The 22,175-nt window shown below is 45.9% G+C and overlaps 1 protein-coding gene across 3 annotated transcripts in view; it reads left to right on the forward strand.

Annotated features, from left to right (window-relative positions):
* RPTOR (regulatory associated protein of MTOR complex 1) overlaps window positions 1–22,175 on the forward strand; it is a 417,904-nt gene that overhangs the window by 179,471 nt on the left and 216,258 nt on the right. For all 3 annotated transcript variants that reach the window (XM_063599478.1, XM_003831138.7, XM_055101956.2), the window contains one exon: window positions 5,334–5,480. In XM_063599478.1, the coding sequence (XP_063455548.1) occupies window positions 5,334–5,480 (147 nt within the window). The remainder of the gene's footprint in view (window positions 1–5,333; window positions 5,481–22,175) is intronic.

The following is a 22,175-nucleotide window of genomic DNA, read 5'->3' on the forward strand; positions in this document are numbered from 1 at the left end:
TGAATATGATTCTTGGAGATAAAGAAGAGACGCTTTGATTAGGAATTATTCTCTGTACTTTTAGTTTTGGGTCAAGAAGAAATGAAAACCATTGGCCACAAGCTCTTGAGTGTTCCAAGCAGCCTTCAGTGTATACAGGGGGCTTTTCAATTCTGGGCTGGCGTGGGTTGGTGCAGTCAGGATGACGGAGGAATATTCCACAGGACAACGAGGAGTGACTCTACTGTGGGCGTTGTTTCTGCCCCTGCAGCCGGGGCTGTGAGGCTGCAGGCTGCCCTTTGCTGGTTTGCAGGGGCCATCATTCTGGCCTGGAGCTTGACAAACGACCCAGGACCTCTGAGATGGGAAATGAGGTCTGCATCCCGTGTTCTAATCAGGATTCGCTATCAAAGGTCATTTTCCACACTGTGGCTTAATAGAGTTGGTTTTATATTCCCTGAGGGATACAGACTTCCAAATTGTTGCAGTCTCACTAACTGTAATGTATACAGCTCATGTTTGAAAGGAAATCGCCTCACCTCCAAGGCAGCGGTTCTCAACCAGGGAAACTTTTCCCCTCAGGGGACACTGGGACATTTGGCAATGTCCAGCAACCTGGAGATTGTCACATCTAGGTGTGGGGGTGGCTGGGTGGTGCCGCGGAAGATTGTGTGGTGCACAGGGCAGCCCCACAAGGAGCGGCGCGGCCCCAAATGGCCCTGGTGCTGAGAGCGACAGACGCCGCTCACAGAGAAGCGACCACAGAGGCCCACATCCAAGCAGGCTTCCCAGAGCAGGCGGGGCTGGGAAAGCTGTTCTGTGGCGCAGCATCCCAGTGGCTGTTACGGGGTGAAAGCCCCTATTAGAATTTAAAGTCCTGGAGCAGAGACCAACTGGGGCCATCCATGGCCCTGTGCCGTGCTGCCTCCTGGACGCACGCACGCTAGGAGGTGGAGATGGTCCAGCCCCAGCAGGACTGGGCCACGAGGACCCCGCCGGTAACCTGGTGCTCGCCGCCCACAGATCACGGGGCGTGGAGGGAGAGACTGCCAGTGCTGTCCTAGTGCAGCAGTACCTCATGGTTATGACGGATCATCTTCCTGAACTTTGCACCTCAGACATTTAAAATGGAGATTTTGATTTTGATTTTGGCAAATGTGGAAAATAGATTTCAGCTCAAAAAGCAAGACCTGAGAACGTGGTGTGTTAAAATATCTTTCATTTCATGCCACTTTGCAGCCCTGGGACCCTCGGGGTTGTACCTAGAAGGTAGTAAAGATGACAGCAGCCCCCGTTTCACGGATGGTGGCGCAGAGGACGTTGTGAGGTGGCTGTAGGGTCAGGTGGCTGTGGGGTCAGGGCTGGGCAAGTTGTATTCAGATGCTGTTCGCTAAGCCCAGAACATTATAGGAGGTAAATAAATAGCACGCAGTGTTCTGGGGGTAAAAAGATACACCCATGTCCCAGGCTGCTGCCAAAATCCTTTCTCCTGTCAGCGTGGGGGGTGATCCTGCCCAATTAAAGGACGTCTTTTGGCCCTTCTTTCCCTTGGCAGCAGCATGGAAGTGGGTGGGGGAGGAGAGGAGCATGCTTCCCCCAACCCCTGGGGACCTGTGAGCACAGCCTGCAAGCTCCGGCTCCAGGAAGAAGCGTGCTCAAGTGCACCTCTGACCACGTCACGCTGCGAGAACGTGGACGCTGCACCTCTGACCACGTCACGCTCCGAGAACCTGGACGCTGCACCTCTGACCACGTCACGCTCCGAGAACCTGGACGCTGCACCTCTGACCACATCATGCTCTGAGAACGTGGACGCTGCACCTCTGACCACATCATGCTCCGAGAACGTGGACGCTGCACCTCTGATCATGTCACACTCCAAGATCATGGACATTGCACTTCTGATCATGTCACGCTCTGAGAACATGGACGCTGCACCTCTGATCGTGTCACGCTTCAAGAACGTGAACACTGCACCTCTGACCACGTCACGCCCCGAGAACGTGGACGCTGCACCTCTGACCACATCATGCTCCGAGAACGTGGATGCTGCACCTCTGATTATGTCACACTCCAAGATCATGGACATTGCACTTCTGATCATGTCACGCTCCGAGAACATGGACGCTGCACCTCTGACCACATCATGCTCTGAGAACGTGGACGCTGCACTTCTGATCATGTCACGCTCTGAGAACATGAACACTGCACCTCTGATCATGTCACGCTTCAAGAACGTGAACACTGCACCTCTGACCACGTCACGCTCCGAGAACGTGGACGCTGCACCTCTGACCACATCATGCTCTGAGAACGTGGACGCTGCACCTCTGATCATGTCACACTCCAAGATCATAGACATTGCACTTCTGATCATGTCATGCTCCAAGAACGTGGACGCTGCACCTCTGACCATGTCGCGCTGGCCAGAATTTGGCTGCAGGACAGACTTCACTGGAAAGGAAACTGGGCCATGTGCTCAGCTACAACTGCTTTAGAAGAGAGAGAAAATCAGATATTAGCCTAGCAGTCTCTACCACACTGGCATTTTTTTTACCAGTCAAAACATCTCATGTACAAATGCAAGTATTTCTATAGGATGGATATCTAGAAGTAGTCAGAAGGAATGTGCCTTTAAAATTTTTGTTAAGTACTTCCCAATTGCCTTCCATACAAGCTTCATTAATTTACATTCCCACCATTGATGGATGAGTGCCCTGCATCCTCCCACAATGGGGCATTATTCACATTTTATCCTGCTTTCCACTTTGCTGAATAAAAACAGAATGGATGAATGAATGGATGGGCGGATGGATGGATGGATGAATGGATGGATGGATCGATAGGTAGATAGATAGATTCTCATTGTAATTTGCATTTCTAATAAAGAGCATGAAACTTAGAATCATTTTTGATTCATTTTTCTTCTGTGAATTGCCTGTTTGTATGTTTTGCCTGTTTGTTTTCATTTTGTCCCTTGTTGATCTGCAGCAGAAGTTTATATAGACACATCTAAAAAATTCTCTGTCATGTACTGTGTACCTCCTTTCTTCTAAAATTGCTAGTCATTGATATATGTCTTTATTAGAATTATAGATTTTTTAATCTTACTGTATCAGTCAGTCTCAAGACTTACTAGGTTTTGTGACTTGCTTAATTAAGGCCTTTCATATGCCAAAATAAATGAAAATTTTCCTGTGCTTTTACATTTAGGTTTTCAGTCCACTCTGGTGTGTGTGTGTGTGTGTGTGTGTGTGTGTGTGTGTAATCTCAGATAGCAAAATACCAAATGGCTGGTTAGAGTTTCCAGCATCAGTTATTGAATTGTTAATTCCTTCTTTGCAGATCTAAAATGCTGTCCTCATTAGAGTTACGTATGTGGGTCTATTTCTGGGCTCTCTCTTTTCTGTTGATTTGTTTGTCTCCCTCACTAATACCATCCTGTAATTACCATAGATTTATAGTATCTTTAATATCTGGCAGTGTGAGTCCCTATTCATTATTCTTTATTAATTTTTTTTTTTACTCTTGTGCTTTTTTTTTTCTCTGTACTATATAATCATCTTGTTAAATTCCATGAATGGAAAAAACCCAGAAGGTATTTTGATTAGGCTTGGACTGACTTTCTGGATTCATTAGGCAAGAATTGACATCTCTAGATCCTTCAGTGGGTTTATTTACAGAGAGCATTTCCAGGTGTTCTATTATAGAGCAGTGATTATAAACAGTCCACCAAACGCGGACAGTTTTAACAACATGTTCGGCAGAGCACAGGTAGAATGGGGTCCTGCCCATGATGATGTACGTGTCTCCACACACCCCCCACACACCTGCGTCGTTGGTATACTGTATCATCATGTCTGAGATATAACTTACGTCTGAGATGTAGCTGATGTCTGAAATGTAACTTTTGTCTGCTTCTTTGCTGTGCACGGACAAAGCTTCTGCAGGCTTCCTGCCCGCCATACTTCCCCAGGCTTTGCTGGATCTGGCCTTCTGTCCCTTTCCTCTTGAGTTATAAACAATCCTGTAGGCAGTACCAGCGGCAGGATATGTGGCTTAGCTGCTAAGAAATAAACTCACTTTTACTGCGACTTTGATTTTTGCCAATTTCTGGGAATTTGATTTCTGCCACAGCTTCACTACTTACACTCTTGATGTCCAAGGAAAGGTAAATAATGAACGTGTTCTGTGGAGAAGAATTCCTTAAACATGTTAGCTTTGCGTTCGGATTGTAAGTGTTTCTCAAGTGGGATGAGAACATTCTTCTCTGCATTTACCAGAATCACTAGTGTCTGTTCAGGCGCTGAACAGTATGGTGTGTTCTGAAAAATGTTTCACTCAGCAGATTAGTGTTAGTAGGTTATTGTTCTGTGACTGAAATAAATTTATACAGCCAAACCCACTTATACCCCTTAAGTATGATCTTTCAAAAGTCATCTCAATGACAAAGTGCTTATGGACCTCTCTGAAATTAAAGGGACAGTGGCACGCAAATTGGAGGACCCGGCCAACTCTTAGAGCTCCCCTCCCTTGTAAATGATGTGTGTGTTGTGTTATATAAACCCAGAGATGTGACAGAGTTAAAGGACAAATGGAGACACGGAGTGAAGAGCACGTGTGTGAGACAGCTGTGGGTCCATGGAGGGAGGCCCCGCGGCGGGAACCGAGGCAGCCATGGGGTACATGAGGGAAGCCCCACAGTGGGAACTGAGACAGCTCTGGTTCCATGGAAGGAGGTCCCGCAGTGAAAACTGAGACAAGTTTAAGGAGTTGACCAGCAGCTGAACCCAGCGGCAGCTGCGGAGGAGCCTGGGGCTAGGGATGATGACTTTGGCAGCCACCTGGTGCGGGCGCTACTGGAGTAAAGCAGCATCAGAGGAGATGTGGAGAAGTTCAGTTTGATGGTTTTTGTTTTTTGAGACTGAGTCTCGCTCTGTCGCCCAGGCTGGAGTGCAGTGGCGCAATCTTGGCTCACTGTAACCTTCGCCTCCCGGGTTCAGGTGATTCTCCTGCCTCAGCCTCCCAAGTAGCTGGGTTTACAGGTGCCCTTCACCACTTCTGGCTAATTTTGTATTTTTAATAGAGACTGGGTTTTACCATGTTGGCCAGGCGGGTCTTGAACTCCTGACCTCAGGTGATCCACCCATCTCAGCCTCCCAAAGTGCTGGGATTCAGGTGTGAGCCACTGCGCCTGGCCAGTTTGCTGTTTTTTATAGTTTTGTATAAAGGCTAACTCAGCGTCTCTCCAGCAACCAGGCTCAATGTGTGTGCCTTTTGTAACGTGCAATACTCACCAGCAGCCCATATTCCTGAGACGCACATGTAACGAGCGCACTTTGTGTGTTTTCTAGAACTACACGCAGTACATCCCTCTGTCCATATATGACCTGCAGACGTGGATGGGCAGCCCGTCGATCTTCGTCTACGACTGCTCCAATGCTGGCTTGATCGTCAAGTCCTTCAAGCAGTTCGCACTACAGCGGGAGCAGGAGCTGGAGGTGAGCGCTCTGGTGCTTGGAGAGCGGTGCTGGGTTTGGTTTTGTTTTCCCTGGGGGTGGGGGTTTGGGTGGGGAGGTTGGGAGGTGTTGGACATCCTCTGAATGGAGCAGGGCTCAGAATGCCAAGGGCAGGATGGCATATTCAATGCTGTTGAGCTAGGGAGGCACTCAGCACACTTTATTTTTGAAACATAATCTTGTTCTGTTGCCCAGGCTGGAGTGCTGTGGTGCCGTCTCCAGTCACTGCAACGTCTGTCACCTGAGCCCAAGCAATCTTCCCTTCTCAGCCTCCTGAGTAGCTGAGACTACAGGTGCACGCCACGCCACCATGCCTAGCTAATTTTTGTAGTTTTTGTAGAGGTGGTGTTTCGCCATGTTTCTCAGGTTGGTCTCAAACTCCTGGGCTCAAGCAACGCGTGTGCCTCAGCCTGCGAAGTTCTGGGATTACAGGCTTGAGCACTGAGCCCGGCCTAGCACAAACCTACAGACTTATTTTTACATCTCATTTTACTCAGTGTCATTTTTAATCCAAACATTAATCGATAACATTCATAGGGTCGATTTGTGCCCCAGCAGTCTCTGCCTCCAAGATAAATGTGAAAATAAAGCAGACACATTTATTTTAGGAGAAATGGACCCACAGCTTCAGTTCCACAGTCTTCAGTTCCACCAGTGCCTTTGTTACTGCCCCGGTTTCTTTTTCTGTTGTGTTAAAAAAAAAAAAATCCCCGAAAACCGCTAAGCTAAAATGATAGAAAACAAACGAAAACAGCTGCTGTTGTAGCGCCCACTTCAAAAAGCGGAAAGCCTGTGCACCGCTCTGCTAATGAAGAGACATTTTGCTTGGTTGTCTTAATTAATATTTGATGTTTGAATTAAACAGTGAATTCTGAGGACAAATTGAAGAGGCAGTTTCAATTAGGAGGCCTCCATCTTGTGGCCTGCACGAGAGTGTCAGAATGAAATATTCTGCAGCCTCAAGGGGGTCATGAGTTCTACTGGTTGCAGTATAGGAAATTCTCAATTTAGGAGCAAAAATGATCTTGAGTATGTTTCCTCAAGCCTTTTTGAATATATTCAATTTTAATGTATTATGTTTTCACATTTCATCAGAGAAAAATGCTGAAACAATCAGGAACAAAATTTGAAATTCTGTTTGGTAGATTTTCACATTAACATGTGTACAGTTGAATATTTTATAATTATTAATTCTTTATGTGGAACACCGCAAAAGAGTGACTGATAAGTATAATGTGGTTTATCCATGAAAAAGGATCCACATGCAACAAGTTTGTTTGTTTTGTTTTCTATGATAAAGGAAAGAAAGATCAAGGTTTGTATCATCAGATTTTTCCCTTGCTTTTAGGCATTTCATCTTGGTTTATCCAGGGGATAGGTTATCTAATGAGCATTAAGAAACTCAAAGCATTGAGAGGTAATTTATTTTTCCTTGCATCAAATAATAAATATCGCAAAAAAAAAAAGGTGATTTTTTACATTTATAATATGTAAATAAAAATGCCAAAGAATCCTGCCTGAGTTCTACACCAGATTTATGGGCTGGAGAGTGGTTAAGGGAAAGACCAATCCATCAGCCTCAGTTAATTAAAACATGTTAAATAGAGACCTGCTCCCCTTTCAGCAGATAGACCAGCACCTCCAGCTCATGCATAATATCAAATGCTTGCATTCCAGCGCTTTGAGCATGTGCTCTGGCAGTGCTGTGTGTGTTCTCTGTGTGTTGCCAGGGATTAATCAGCCTAAGACACTGTTCATTTCATCAAGTGTAACAGAAAAGATTCCCATGCATCTTTTTTAGGAAAAAAAAATGTTTAACTGACTCATTCCACATGAAAGAGATCAGATGAAAAATATGTTAACTGAGTTGGCAAATAGATGGCAAGGCAATGCGATACCGTATGTCTTTAATTAGCTCTGATTTTTATCTTCGTTCTTTAATTACAATGTAGATCAGTCTTGTGTGTTTCTATTACACTTACTATTATTGGCTATTGTTCACTTGGTCTCTTATATAAACAGTGGAAATTAAAATGATAAAATTAGCTCCTAGCTAATAGCTTAATGTTCATTTTAGTGATTTCACTATCTGCTAGAGAAACAGCAATCCTGTGTAGCCTGTTAGGGTTTTTCTTTTAAAATATTCTTTGCCTCTTTACAGCTGGTCAAATTCTTTGTAAATTTACAATATGTTTTAATACTTTTTATTGTATAACATGTGAGCTGAAAGAAATTGACAGGTGAATGATTTGTTCCAGGGTTTATAAAATAAACAATTGATTAAATATAATGCAAGAAAACGGTTATTTGGACCAGAAAGCCTCCAAATAATAAACATTAACACAAATATGAGTGACATAAATTTTAAGAGATGATGATCAGCTTTCATATTCTTAGTGGCACAGTGCTTGTCCTGGGACCAGGAGGTTTATTTATTGTTTACTTCTCTCTCAGAGGAGTGCTGTAAGTAGAGTAGAAGACGACTTCATCGAAGCACAGATACAGTATTGCACACACTTCAAACCATCAGAGCCAGAAAATGACATATCTGTCACTCAGTAATCCTTCTTCTATTTTTATTGTGTCATATTTCTTTGTAATTTAAAAATTAAGGATAATATTCAAGTCTCTCCGCTTTCAGTCTTCTTTTATAAATAAGTATATTTTACCAAATTAGTATATGCCATGGTTTGAAAAATCAAATAATACAGAAGGTTTATGATGAATAAAATAGTCCCTGGCCCCACGCTTTCTCTGCTGAGACTCTATGACCAAAGGCACCTCCTTCCCCTGTTTCCATTTCTAGTTCTTCTGGAGGGTGTCTCCTTCCCTGTAGATGACATGCTGAGACCACTGCTTCTTGATTTGTCGATTTTAGATTATCAGTGGGCTTTGTCTTAGGGTACAAACCAAGAACAGAGCTGCCATTAAGTTCTGTTTAAAGAAGGGAGAAACGATGTGGAAGCCTGTTAGCAAAGAAGTCAGTTACGTGTAGATTACATGCTGGTTTAAATTCCTATGTGTTATTTGTATTCAATAGTGAACTCTAAAGAGAAAATTGTAGATTGAAGAGGCTGCGTCACTCACGACGCCTTCTTGCTTTCCCTCTTATTCACTCTATTGGGTTTCTTTATACTTTGTAAACTTTGTGGTTTCAAGTAATATCCTTATGCTTTTATTTCTAGTTTTATCAGTAATAGCTCATTTCTTCCATTTTCAAGGCTCTTAGCTTCCTTGTACTTTCTTCTGCCTTTTTTCTTTTACAGCTTCTGTTATCTGCACTTTCTGCGATTGTCTTTCGTTCTCTGACCACGATTAACACCTCTGTGCTTGAGTGGAGATTGATTCTATAGGAAGACAAGCATTAAACCTTGTACCTGATTATGGCCACATAAATATTGCTCGCTCAGTGGCTAGAGTACTGTGATTCCCATTTTTATAACTGTTTTCGTTTGTTTGCTTTTCCTGGACATTTCCTCTTTTCTTCTTGAATTACCTATCGTTACCACTTCCTCCACTGATAGATCCACAAGGAGAGCGGAGAGCACAGAAGGCGCCCTCTCCCCTCACATCTTCCAAGCTCTCCTGCCTCGCTCAGCCGATCGTGCCTGTGGCCTGCTCCCCGGCGTCAGCTGGCTCCCCTTTGTAATTCTCCGGGATCCGTCCCTGTGTCTAGATCCCACTTCTTCCCCTCTCTCGATTTTCTCCTTTGTTCTCCTAGGGGAAATCCTCAAGCACTACCCTAAGAAAGGATGTTTGGCAGTCTGAGACCATCAGTATTTGAAGCAGTGGAAGTAATGAAAAATCTCATTACTGGGTTTTAAACAAATAGCAGTTTGTCTTTTTTACTAATAAGATCTCTGAGGCAAATGATGACTTTTCAGCAGTGCCACTGGGGACCAGGCATCCTTAGCCGGCTGGCTTTATCCTCATGTTTGCAATATGCCCACCACATCTGCAGGTGTTTCATCTGCTTGGGAGGCAGGAGGAAATGGGGAAGGGGCAGTGCTGGCCACAGCTGTCTCTTTATAAGGAAGAACAGCCCGCCCTCTGTATCTGTGGCTTCCACATCCTTGGAGTCAACTAACTGTGGCTCCAAGACATTCGGGGAAAAAAAATGCACTGTACTGGACATGTACACTTCTTCTCACCATTGTTCCCTAAACAATATAGTATAACAACTACGTTTACAGCATTCACATGGTAGTAGATGTTATAAGTAGAGATGATTTGAAGCACACCAAAGTCTGTGTGTGGGTTATATGCGAGCACCACACCATTTTATATCTGTGCATTGGCAGATTTTGGCATCCATGGGGGTCTAGGAACCAATGCCCTGTGGATATTGAGGGATGACTGCAACAAGCAGACTTCGCTTTGGACCGAGTTGGCCAGAGCCAGGTCACGTAGCACCCCAGGTGTGGTTGAGGGGTGACTAAAGGGAGTGGACTTGGGGGTGGCTGTGAGATGATCCGATGAGGACCATCAGCCACATTACCTGGGTAATGTCATCATTCTAACCACATCCATTATCGATAGTGTAGATATGGAATTTTAGGCAATTTTCACTCTTCCAGTGGTAGCCCTGTTACTCCTTGCAGTGGATGAGTAGATGTTCTTGATAAGTCTGCCACCTCCATCCAGATAAATGCCATAAGAGGAATATTTATAGTCATCGTACACAGTATACGTATTGACTGAGTTGGAGAGAGAGAAAAAAAGAGAATTCAAATGTTTTTTAACAACTTTTATCTTGGATACTAAATCCTTAGCCTGTAAACTAGAAAGGAAGGTGAAGTCTTAAAGAAACAGATGCTCTTGGAAACGGAGCCCATGAAGTCTTGTCCGTCAGTTTCTTCTAGAGGATATTTCTCAAGGGCAGTCACAGCTCACCGTCACTGAAGACGGCAGTCAAGCCCGGAGTCAAATCTAGGCGAGTTTCTCTTCTTTTTAATGGGAGGCCAGTAGCGAGTTGGGCAGGCGGTAAAGATAATAATGCCTTTCTTCTGCTGGGACAGCACGGGCTCCACTGCCCCAGTAAGTCTTGTTCTGCACGTAGCCATCTGCGTTTGGTTTAGGGCTGGAGCATAGGCAAGTTTTTGGTGGGAGCCATGGAAGTAGCCTGAGAATGACTTCCTGGAGAGCAGGTTGCTGTGTGTCAGAAGAGTCTTGTATGAAAGTTCAGCCCTGGCCGGTGCGGTGGCTCACGCCTGTAATCCCAGCACTTTGGAAGGCCGAGGTGGGCAGATGGCTTGAGTTCAGGAGTTCAAGACCAGCCTGGGCAGCATAGCGAAACCCCATCTCTACAAAAAATACAAAAGTTAGCCAGCTGTAGTGGCACGCACGTGTCATCCCAGCTACTCTGGAGACCAAGGTGGAAGGGTCGCTTGAGCTCAGAGCTGGAGGCTGCAGTGAGCCGTGATTGTGCCACTGCACTTCAGCCTAGGCAATAGAGTGAGACCCCATCTCTTAAAAAAAAAAAAAGTTCAGCCCATGGATCATGGGCACAATTCACTTCTTCACTATTCCCCCGCACTCTGCAAGGCTTTTCTCAGGATGCTTCCGAGTAACTCGTGTTTGTGTGGTGTCTCTAAACACAATTGTGTGGTCCAGTCCTGCCACCTCTAGCAGTACACTCCCAAAGCACAGAAACCTGTCTGACGGTCACTCACTGCCACAGCGAGAAGCTTGCTTGGGTTCACAGCATCCCCAAGGCTGCAGTGACTTAACCGCCCCCCGCCCCTACCAATGTGAAAACCTATACTTAAACTGATAGGTGATACATTGGCCTCCTGCATTGATCCCCGTAGCTAAATTTTATGTCAAATAAATATTGTAATTCTGCCAAAAATGACTAACGTCTAGAATCTTCAAGTTTCCTCAAAAATATTAAATGCATATCTCACAGATCTAAAGTACTCATGTTCTGAAATCTTCTTCATTTCTTTGCTACTCTTGTAGACAGGCACACTGCATGGCTGGCATGGAATTCTGCAGCAAAAGGCAGTTCTCCTGCTGAAGGTTGTGGTTGTAGTGATTGCTGAATACCATCAGTTAGTTCTTTGGGTACCTCTCGACAGGTGTGTTTCTTAATCACTGTTTCCTAAATTGGAATTTGTGTGTGTGAGTTTGCAAATCTTCTCCACGGACTCGCTGTCGTCATGGCATTTGTGATTCAGAGGAGGGATCTGCGGTGCCGATTCCACAGGAGCTCAGGCTCGCCTGTATTTCTCTTTCAAGCAATGATTTTCATAAGTGCTTTCCCCTGTAATCTCATAGTTTTGTCATTTGTAGGCAGTAGGGACATGAGCTGACATGTGTTAGGTCACAACTTTATTAATTTTCAAGTGATATTAATTTTTAGGTTTGAAGAAGATGCTTTCCCCTTTTCTAAGTTGTCTCTGTTTCCTCCAGCATAATTTTTTTTCCTTTGGTTAATTTAGATTATTCTCTGTCATACTGGAGGTATGTGGTGATTTTATTGTTTGTCATATTTAAGAATGAAGAGAAGCTGCCCATCACTGCGTGTCTGTGACAGGAGGGGTTGGCCAGAGGGCCTTGCTCGATGGGAAGTAGGGGGCGCTGGCTGCTGCGCTGGGGACTCACGGATGCCCCCATGCCGAGGTCTTCATTTCTCTGGGCTCTAAATGACTACACCAGCTGCCTTTAATTTTCCCCAGATATGTCAGCAACTCTCTTTAGAGTAAAAAAACCCACCACCAGCCTGAGTGCTTTCCGGCAGGGGGGCGGTGGTGGAGGATCATTGCGGAACACCTGGCTTCAGGCACACAGGTGAGACGCCGGCTGTCCTGATGGCAGGTCTTCAGGTAATCTGTGCCTTCCAGCCCGCACCACTCCAGGCTTGGGCATGGGGGCTGCCTTCCACTTCCCTTCTCTGCATGTGCTCTGGACACTTTCAGTTCCTCTTTTTTAACAAAAGTTGGCCAAAGTCAGTTTTGCGTACCTTATACTTTATTTATAGTAAGCTGTAAGAACCCATACTTGTGAAGGTTTTCAAAACATTAGAATATCTGCTCCCTGGTGTTAAGAAATGTGTAATATAGTTGAAGCACATATATTCATTCTTTCTCTCTCTTTTTCTCCCCCGCCCCCCACACACTCACTCCACCACCACCACAATGACCGAGGAGAACTGCATTTTTCATTTAGCAGAAATGCTGCCATTTCCACTGTCTATAGCAGAAGGGGAGTTCATCCAAAACATACAGTAGAAACCCCTTTAATTGGAATCCACAGAACGGCCATCCCCAAAGCCCCTCTGGGGAGAATGAAGCCACTGTGAGAGGTTAAGAGGGTGGGGGGCAGGGCTGGCCCTTGGAGTGGGCTGGCGAGCTGACTTGCCAACCAGAAAGGAAATAGGTCACGGGAGAAATGGGGGGAAACACAGGCCCATGGAGGATGAGGTCCACGCCTGCCAGTGGGTGCTGGGAGGGCAGCCCCGGGGGGAGCAGGCAGCAGGAGATGCCCAGCCCGGCCCCGTGTACCTGGCAGGCCTCAGCCTGTGGACACCCTCGCCTTTGGTTTGTGTGACATTTCACAGTTGGTGGGACATTTGTGCCGTTTCATCCATCTTTAGTCTGCGCAGCTGAGCTGAATGTGGCCGCCAAAGCTTTTGCTGCTTCTCTGTGCCCATGCACCATCCCTTTCTGTGGTTTGCACGGGGAGATAAAGGTCTTTTTTGTTGGCACCTTTCATAACTCCGAGTCCTAGAATTTGGAGGCTTCAGTAAAAAGAAAAGTGATTTCTCTGCATAAAAAATTTAAGAACCCTTACCGCTGATGACCTTAAATGAATTTCACAGACACAGCGAACTGTGTCATTAGCACAGGCAGCTTCCAGGGTGCAACTGAAGTTCCCCTTTCTTCACAAATGCTTCCCCCGGCCTGAAATCTTCCTTGGCTGACCGCATACGGCAATCTCCTACACAGCGGCCTTGACAATCATGTGTTGTCTTGTAGCCTCTCTTCTACTGTCATAAGCTTACTTTATATTTGTTATGTAAACCTGTCAAGAATGCCTCACGTTAAATTGATGCTCAGGAAGGATCTATAGATTTGGCTTGATAAATACATATTTGAATAAACTACCTTTAGTTGTCTTCTTTAGATGTATCCATGATGCATTAAATATATTTGATCTTCAATTGATTTGTATGAAATGTGAGAAGAAACAAAGAAAACTTGATTAGCCATAATTCATGAAAACGATACACTGTTTGCAGTTGTCATAAAACTGGGAGCTTTCCCAAAATTCTTAGAGTTTAACCTTTTTTTTTGTTTCTAATTTCATCTATTTTAAAGTATTGTCTGAAATTGCTTGATATTCTGGACCACAGATGATGGCCAGCACCATGGGATGTAGACTGGGGCACTGTGATCCCAGCAGGACCCATCTACCTGGCCCTGCTTGCTGTCGCGGGAACACCTCTGCCGCCACCACGGAGGCCGAGGGGCTCGCCCCGCCCTGACGCGGAGGCAGATGTCTTTCACAAAGGATCCTGGTGGCACAGGGCAGTGGAGTTTCTGGCTGAAGGTGGAGCCTCATGAGAGGAGAGGGGCAAGTGGGAAGTAAGTGCTTTCACTGAACACTGAGGTCAGAAACACGGAAGAGGTGTTCATTCTCACCCATCCTCTCCAGCATCACACGATAAGTCCGTCTGCGCAGAAGGCAAGGGCAGGAAACAGGCGTAGAGATCAGAAAAGAAGTTAGGCCATCTTTTCTTGAAGGTGAAGTGATCACCTGTGTTGAAATGTCAGCTGTTAAGTATCACAGTGGGATTTACAGAATACTCCCTCCAGCAGCAGCCAATACACACACTTTTCCAGTGTCCGTTGAACATTCATCAAGGTCAGTCATATCCTGGGTCATAAAATAAACCTCAACAAGTTTTAAACAACACAGCGTGTGTTCTTTAACCACAGGAGAATCAGCTACATGTCCATAAACACGAGAAAAAACTGTGAAAAAAATTAAACAACGTATTTCTAAATAATGGGTCAGAAGCCTCAAGGGAAATTTAAAAAAAATACGTAGAGTTAGATGAAAATGAATATACAACATATCTGTATTTATAGGATGCAGATCAATCAGTATTGAAAGAGAAATTTATAGCACTAAAATCTTATGTTAGAAAAGAGGAAAGATGACAAATTATTGATATAAATTCCTACTTCAAGAAATTGGAAGAGTAAAATAAACTGAAAGCAGTCAGAAGAAAGGAAATAACAACAGAAATCATTAAAATTGAAAACAGAAAAACAATGGAGAAATATTAAAAGCTGATTCTCAGAAAAAAAATCAATAAAATGGATACATTCCTAGCAATACTAACAAAATAGAAAAATCAAGAGGGAGATGGAAAAACCTCTACAGATCCTGCAGCCATTTAAATAATAATGAACAACTTTACACTCTTAAATTCAGCAACTGAGAGGAAATGGACCAATTCCTCGAAAACCCCCAGCTACCAAAATCCAACCAATTGAATATTCCGAGTATTATCTGTTCAGCAATAGATAATCTGAATAGTCATAGAATCATGAAAGAAATTGAATTTGTCATTTAAAATTGTCTGAAACATAAATCTCCAGGCATACATGGTTTCACTGGAGACTGTTGCCAAATATTTAAAAAGAAGAAGCAGAACACCAGTTTTGCACAAGCTCTTCCAGAAGATAGAAGGGTTGGGAACACATTTCAACTCATTTTATGAGGCCATTATTATCCTAATGCCAAAACCAGACACACCGTTCAAAAAAAATAAAAAGCAAACCAATATCTGTCACAAACTTAGATGCCAAAATCCTCAAAACAATAATAGCAAATCAGTTCTAGCAATTTATAAAAGGAATTATACGCTGTGACTTAGTGAGTTTTTTTACAGGTGTAGAAGTCTAGTTCAATGTTGAAAAATTAATTAATGTACTTCATACCAACAGACTAAAGATGAAAAATCATACGATCTTACCAATTGATGCAGAAAACTCTTTCATGCGAGAGAAAACAAACAAACAAAAAAAACTTTCAGTGAACTAAGAACAGAGAAGAACTTCAATTTGATTTTTTAAAAAATCTGTAAAAACCTAACAGCTGTCCTTTTACTTACTGGTAAAAGACTGAATGTTTCCCCCTTAAGATTGGAAGCAAGGCAAGGATATCCATTCTTATCACTGTTATTCAACAGAAGTACTGGAAGTTCTAGCCAGTGCAATAAGACAAGAAAAAGACATCATTGGTTATCAGGGAAACGCAAATCAAAACTACAGTGAGGTGCTACCTCGCGCCACTAGGGTGGCAGCAATAAAACAGATGGGTAATAACAAGTATTGACGAGGATGTGGAGAGATTGGAATCCTTGCACACTGCTGGTGGGAATGTAAAATGGTACGGCTGCTTCAGAAAATAGTCTGGCAAGGTTCTCAAGATGTGAAAGTGAGGGTCTCCCCGTGACCCAGCAGGAGAGTGGCATGCACTCTAGAATAGCGCTTGGCCCACACTGGGCACTCAGCTGACCCCTGCTGGCTTGGCTAATGAGCAGAGTAAAAACACTCCTCCCTGGCAGTGTGGGGGCCTTCCGAGTGGAGGGTGGTGCTGGTGTGGGGGCCCTCCAGGTGGAGGGCAGTGCAGGAGGCCATGGCAGGCAGTGGCAGTGCTTGGACTAAGGTGGTAGATGTTGGCAAGGCAATTGTTTGCATCTGGAGTTCGTTGTGAGGGAAGAGTGATTCGCTCTGGATTAGATGGAGGAGGTAAGCAAAAGGAGTTAAAGGCAACACCAGTGTTTTGGCCTGGGTAGAATGGAGCAGCTGTCTCCCGAGCCAGGAGGACCATGAGGCTGGAGGCTGGATGGAGGTCTTGGGGTGCAGGACACAAGAGCTCTGCTCAGGCAATGTGGGGTGTGGGGTCCCATCAGAGATGTTTGTTCAGCATCTCCTGTAAATTAGGAAGGGTGACAGGGCATACAGCAGCACACAAGTGGACAAACCCTGGCTCTACTTTCCTGAGAATGCATCAGAAGGTGGTCGGTGTCATCCTAGAACAGACAATGGCTGAAGCCACGGGATGGTGACAAGCCCCCATGTGGTTCGTGTGGCTGGAGAGGAGAGGCCAGTCGAGGCCTGCGCTCGGTGGTGTGTGTAGAGTCTGGGAGAAGGAGAGGCACTGACAGACCAGACCAGAGGAGTAGCCGGGCAGTTGGAGGGTAACCAGGCACTCGTGGCATCCGGAAGTCAGGAAAAGCCTCAGGAAAGCCTTCTAGAAGCAGGGACAGTTAGCTGATTGCTGTGCTGTTGAGCGGCTCACACGAGGAGGACTGAGGATGGACCGTTGTATTTGTGCACACGGGGCCATTGCTGGATTTAACAAAAGCAGTGTCAACGCAGGGTGGTGGGCTCTCATGTGATTCTAAACTGTTCAAGAGAGGGTGGCCGATGCCATGTGGAAGCTCCTGAGGGAGGTTTGTTTTCGTCACATGGACGTTATGAGAGCATGTGTTTGTGCTAATGGGAGTAACCTGGCAGAGAGGGAAAAGCTGATGTGTGGGAGGGAGAGAGAGCTCCTGAGGGCGGCCCTTAAGCAGGTGTGAAGGGAACAGGATCCATTACACAAGGGGAGGAGCTGGCTGGAGGCGGAGCATCGACGGTGGTCATTCCAGAAGGGGATGGCAGCACATGCGTGCAGAGGCCAGGTTTGGAGGAAGGATGCAGACGCACAGCACAATCAAGTTTAGAAGGAGCAGGTACACACACACACACGTATATAAGCACATGCACATACAGACATGTACACATACACATGCACATAGACAACACATGCACACATGTACACGTATACTCACCTACATTTACATACATATATGCACACACACATATATGCATATAGACATGCATAGATGCCACACACATATACATACATGTCCACACATATAAACACATGCACATACACACAGTCATATACACAGAGACACACATAGACACCATAGACACACCCACACACATACACATGCATGTGCGCACACATACATGCACATATAGACACGCGCATGTATACATGTGCATACACACATGCACACACCTATATACACATATATACATGCCCACCTATACATACATAAACATACACATATACACGTGCACACAGAAACATGGACATATACACACATGCACACATACACACAGGTACATGCTCATACATGCACATCTACACACTCACCTATACACACACACACACAACAGCTTTTGGTGCCATGCCGCAGCATATTCCTAGTGCTTCACATATGTTCCTTTCTAATTGGTGTTTGTTTTAGAAGGTGGAGTGAGTACATGTGTCTGGATCCAGCCTTATTAGATTGTCTTTGCGCACTGGGAATAACACCCACTTTATGCTCAGCTCTTACTAGTGTCTCCAGCTTTCCCTCTCCTCCTTGTTAACAGAATTGGAACCCTTCCTGTCTTCCCGTCTGTCTCCTGAAATTAGCCAAGGCTCTCTCTCTTATGACTCAGTTCATTAGAGAAGTAAGCAGAAACACAGCAGCTGATGATGAACAAAATGTTTCCGGGGGTGAAGGCACCCATCTGGCAGGGGGCAGGGCGCTCTTGCAGGTTTCGCCGTGCAGAGAAGAAGCCACAAGGACCGAGGGAGGCCGGGAGGAGATGTCTAACCTGAGCCGTAGAACGTAAGAAGTTGCCAGCATAAAGACAGGTAGGAAAGGCATGTCAGTGACAGAGGCAGGAGAACACGTGATCCACTTGTGTAGGAAGCTCCAGCAGCGCGTTCGGAGTGCTGGGCATTGCCAGGTCTGAAAGAGGTCATCAGTTCTTGGGAAAGGTGCCTGCGTGGGCTAGAAATCATGGAACAAATCATAAAGCCAAGTAGTACTTTAAACCCAGATGCTACTTTAATTAACTCACTTTGCTACTTTGCCCTCGGCAGCAAGGGTTGAGGGCACAGCCCTGGCTACTAGCACAGCCCTGGCTACTAGCACTGTCCTGGCTACGAGCACAGCCCTGGCTACTAGCAGAGCCCTGGCTACTAGCACTCTCCTGGTTACTAGCAGAGCCCTGGCTACTAGCACTGTCCTGGTTACTAGCACAGCCCTGGTTACTAGCACAGCCCTGGCTACTAGCACAGCCCTGGTTACTAGCACTGTCCTGGCTACTAGCAGAGCCCTGGCTACTAGCACAGCCCTGGTTACTAGCACTGTCCTGGTTACTAGCACAGCCCTGGCTACTAGCACTGTCCTGGCTACTAGCACTGTCCTGGCTACTAGCACTCTCCTGGTTACTAGCAGAGCCCTGGCTACTAGCACTGTCCTGGCTACTAGCACAGCCCTGGTTACTAGCAGAGCCCTGGCTACTAGCACAGCCTTGGTTACTAGCACAGTCCTGGTTACTAGCACAGTCCTGGTTACTAGCAGAGCCCTGGCTACTAGCACTGTCCTGGTTGCGAGCACAGTCCTGGCTACTAGCACAGCCCTGGTTACTAGCACAGCCCTGGCTACTAGTACAGCCCTGGCTACTAGCACTGTCCTGGTTACGAGCACAGTCCTGGTTGCTAGCACAGCCCTGGTTACTAGCAGAGCCCTGGCTACTAGTATAGCCCTGGCTACTAGCACTGTCCTGGTTACTAGCACAGCCCTGGTTACTAGCAGAGCCCTGGCTACTAGCACAGTCCTGGTTACTAGCACAGCCCTGGTTACTCGCACAACCCTGGCTACTAGCAGAGCCCTGGCTACTAGCACAGCCCTGGTTGCTAGCACAGTCCTGGTTACTAGCAGAGCCCTGGCTACTAGCAGAGCCCTGGTTACTAGCACAGCCCTGGCTACTAGCACAGCCCTGGTTACTAGCACAGCCTTGGTTACTAGCACAGTCCTGGTTACTAGCACAGTCTTGGCTACTAGACACCTCTGCTAGAGACTGCCCAAAGAATATGCCATGAGTTAGCTCTTTCTCCCCCTCCTGCCACTGGTCAGCTAAGCCTTCCCCCTAAAAATCACTTTTTGATATAGAGGGTAAAGAATTTCCAGTATCTCCTTTAGTTGACTGTGAGAGAAATTAGTGTAATTTCTAACTGACCATCTTCACAGAGTTGTAGAATGATCACAGAGCATTTAGAAGCTGTGGGTTGCTAATAGCTAAATGGCTTTGAAATAATGAATGCATCATTTGGGGGAACTCGGGGTAACTGTGACAAACCGTTGTTATGAAGGGGCTTTAGCTAGCCTTGGAAGGGCAGGCTGGAGGCTTCTCCACGTCCTTGGAAGTCTCCATCCACCAGAAGGAGCTCCTTCTGCTCTCTCAGGCTGGATGTGATAGTTGCCAGCAATAGGCGCAACTTGGTTTTTAAATTAAAATCTAATATTTGATATACATAATTATATCAACAATATATTAAAAATATGATTTCTGCTTTGCATCTGCTCTTTTTGGTACACTGTGTGTCACATGATAGATGCCACATTAATATCTTTGACTATTAATAGAGTTGGATAAGTAATACACTGACTCCTTTAGCAGCCTCAGCCTTTCTTTGAACTTTGCAGACATGGCCATTGTAATTAGGTGTTGTTGAATTGAGAATAAAAGTTACTTTAAGGCAGAACTAAAAGTGTTACCGAGGAGATACTATTTTCAGAAATTACTTGGTAAAGACTCCTCTGGAGTCGTTAGTACCATATCTCATTATAAAGATGCCTCTTATATGTATTTGAGAAGGGAAAGAAGGAGCCCAGTGTTGACGTTTTATTTAGAAAATGGGAGGCCGGGCGCGGTGGCTCACGCCTGTAATCCCAGCACTTTGGGAGGCCAAGGCAGGTGGATCACCTGAGGTTGGGAGTTTGAGACCAGCCTGGCCAACATTGGTGAAACCCAGTCTCTACTAAAAATATAAAATTATCCGGATGTGGTGGCGCATACCTGTAATCCCAGCTACTTGAGAGGCTGAGGCAGGAGAATCGCTTGAACCCAGGAGATGGAGGTTGCAGTGAGCTGAGATGGTGCCATTGCCCTCCAGCCTGGGTGACAAGAGCAAACCTCCATCTCAAAAAAAAAAAAAAAAGTGCAGTGCAGGTGATCCCCACCGCCCCCACAGCGGTACTTTCTGCGGGTGATCCCCACCGCCCCCACAGCGGTGCTTTCTGCGGGTGATCCCCACCGCCCCCACAGCGGTGCTTTCTGCGGGTGATCCCCACCGCCCCCACAGCGGTGCTTTCTGCAGGGAGCGGACGGCAGGCCTGGGGTGTGCTGCCCGCTTACCTCATGAACTGCGCGTGCACTGACTCCACATTACCCACACGTGGGAACAATGCAGCAGATATCTTTTTTGGATCCGGTTGCTGTGTATCGCATCGCAAGACTTTTCTGGATCCTTCCCAAATCCTCCAGAAGACTCTGGAGAGCATTGAAAGATGAGAATCTTTCCTGTGTTTGAGTCCCTAGGCTCCCCAGGAGAAACCCCTTTGGGTACACGTTCACCTTGGGCTTGCTGTTGGGGAAAACCATGGCTCCAGGCTGGAATTGGTCACTTTTAGGCCTGGGCACTGTTCACAAGCTTGGCCAATCACAAGTACTCAGCCTTACACGCAGGCCTGTTTCTGAAAGATAGTTTCAATTATGGGGTCAATATCTTAGGTAAATGCAAAACCAAAACAGTGTATAGGAAATAACTCATCTGTTGAAATAGTTTTTTTTTTTTCCTTGGGTTAGCAACCCTGAAGAAGAATGTTCATTGGCAGAACCCTTTGGCTTGAATGTCAGGATGTTTTTTAAAAATGCTATTGGTTCTGGCTGGGTGCGGTGGCTCAGGCCTGTAACCCCAGAACTTTGGGAGGCCGAGGCAGGCAGCTCACTTGAGGTCAGGAATTCGAGACCAGCCTGGCCAACAAGGTGAAACCCTGTCTCTACTAAAATACAAAAATTTGCTGGGTGTGGTGGCACTCGCCTGTGATCCCAGCTACTCAGGAGGCTGAGGGAGGTGAATCGCTTGAACCTGGAGGTGGAGGTTGCAGTGAGCCAAGATTGCGCCACTGCACGCCAGCCTAGGCGACAAAGCAAGACTCCCTCTCAAAAACAAAAAGAAAACAAAACAAAACCTGTTGGTTCTAATACCCCTAAAGCAAAGAGCTCTCCTGTGTACTCGTCCATATACCCCTAAAGCGAAGAGCTCTCCTGTGTACTCGTCCATGCACCCAGTAGTGTGGTGGGAAAGAAGGAATTCAGCATGCTTCCTCCTGGGCCTGGCAGACAGGTACCAGGTGAGTGGAGCACTGTCATTGCCTGTCACTTGCTGTTGGAACCTCTGCAGCCAGAGGGCATGTCTTCTTGTCTATACCTCAACGTACTTTGGGGGGCTTCTTAAATAGGTGGGGTTTCTGTCAATGATCACACTGAATCGGGAAATGAAGTTTCTAGTAGGCATATTTGGGATAAAGCTCTTTCTACATCTACCTGTCCGACTGCTCCCTCGGAAACCACAGAATGCTTCCAGTGTCCAGTGCGCTTCAGGAGGCGTTGGGCCAAGCGCCCGTGCATCTCAGGGTGCAGGCTGAGATAGGCACAGCAGATGCAAACCCAGCAGCGTCTGGACCACAGGAGCTTTGTCTCTCCACCGGACAAGACACAGACTTCTTGGTCTCTAAGGAAGTCCCCTTCAAACCTGCTGAGT

This window comes from Pan paniscus, chromosome 19, assembly GCF_029289425.2.
Source record: "Pan paniscus chromosome 19, NHGRI_mPanPan1-v2.0_pri, whole genome shotgun sequence".
Lineage (NCBI taxonomy): Eukaryota > Metazoa > Chordata > Mammalia > Primates > Hominidae > Pan > Pan paniscus.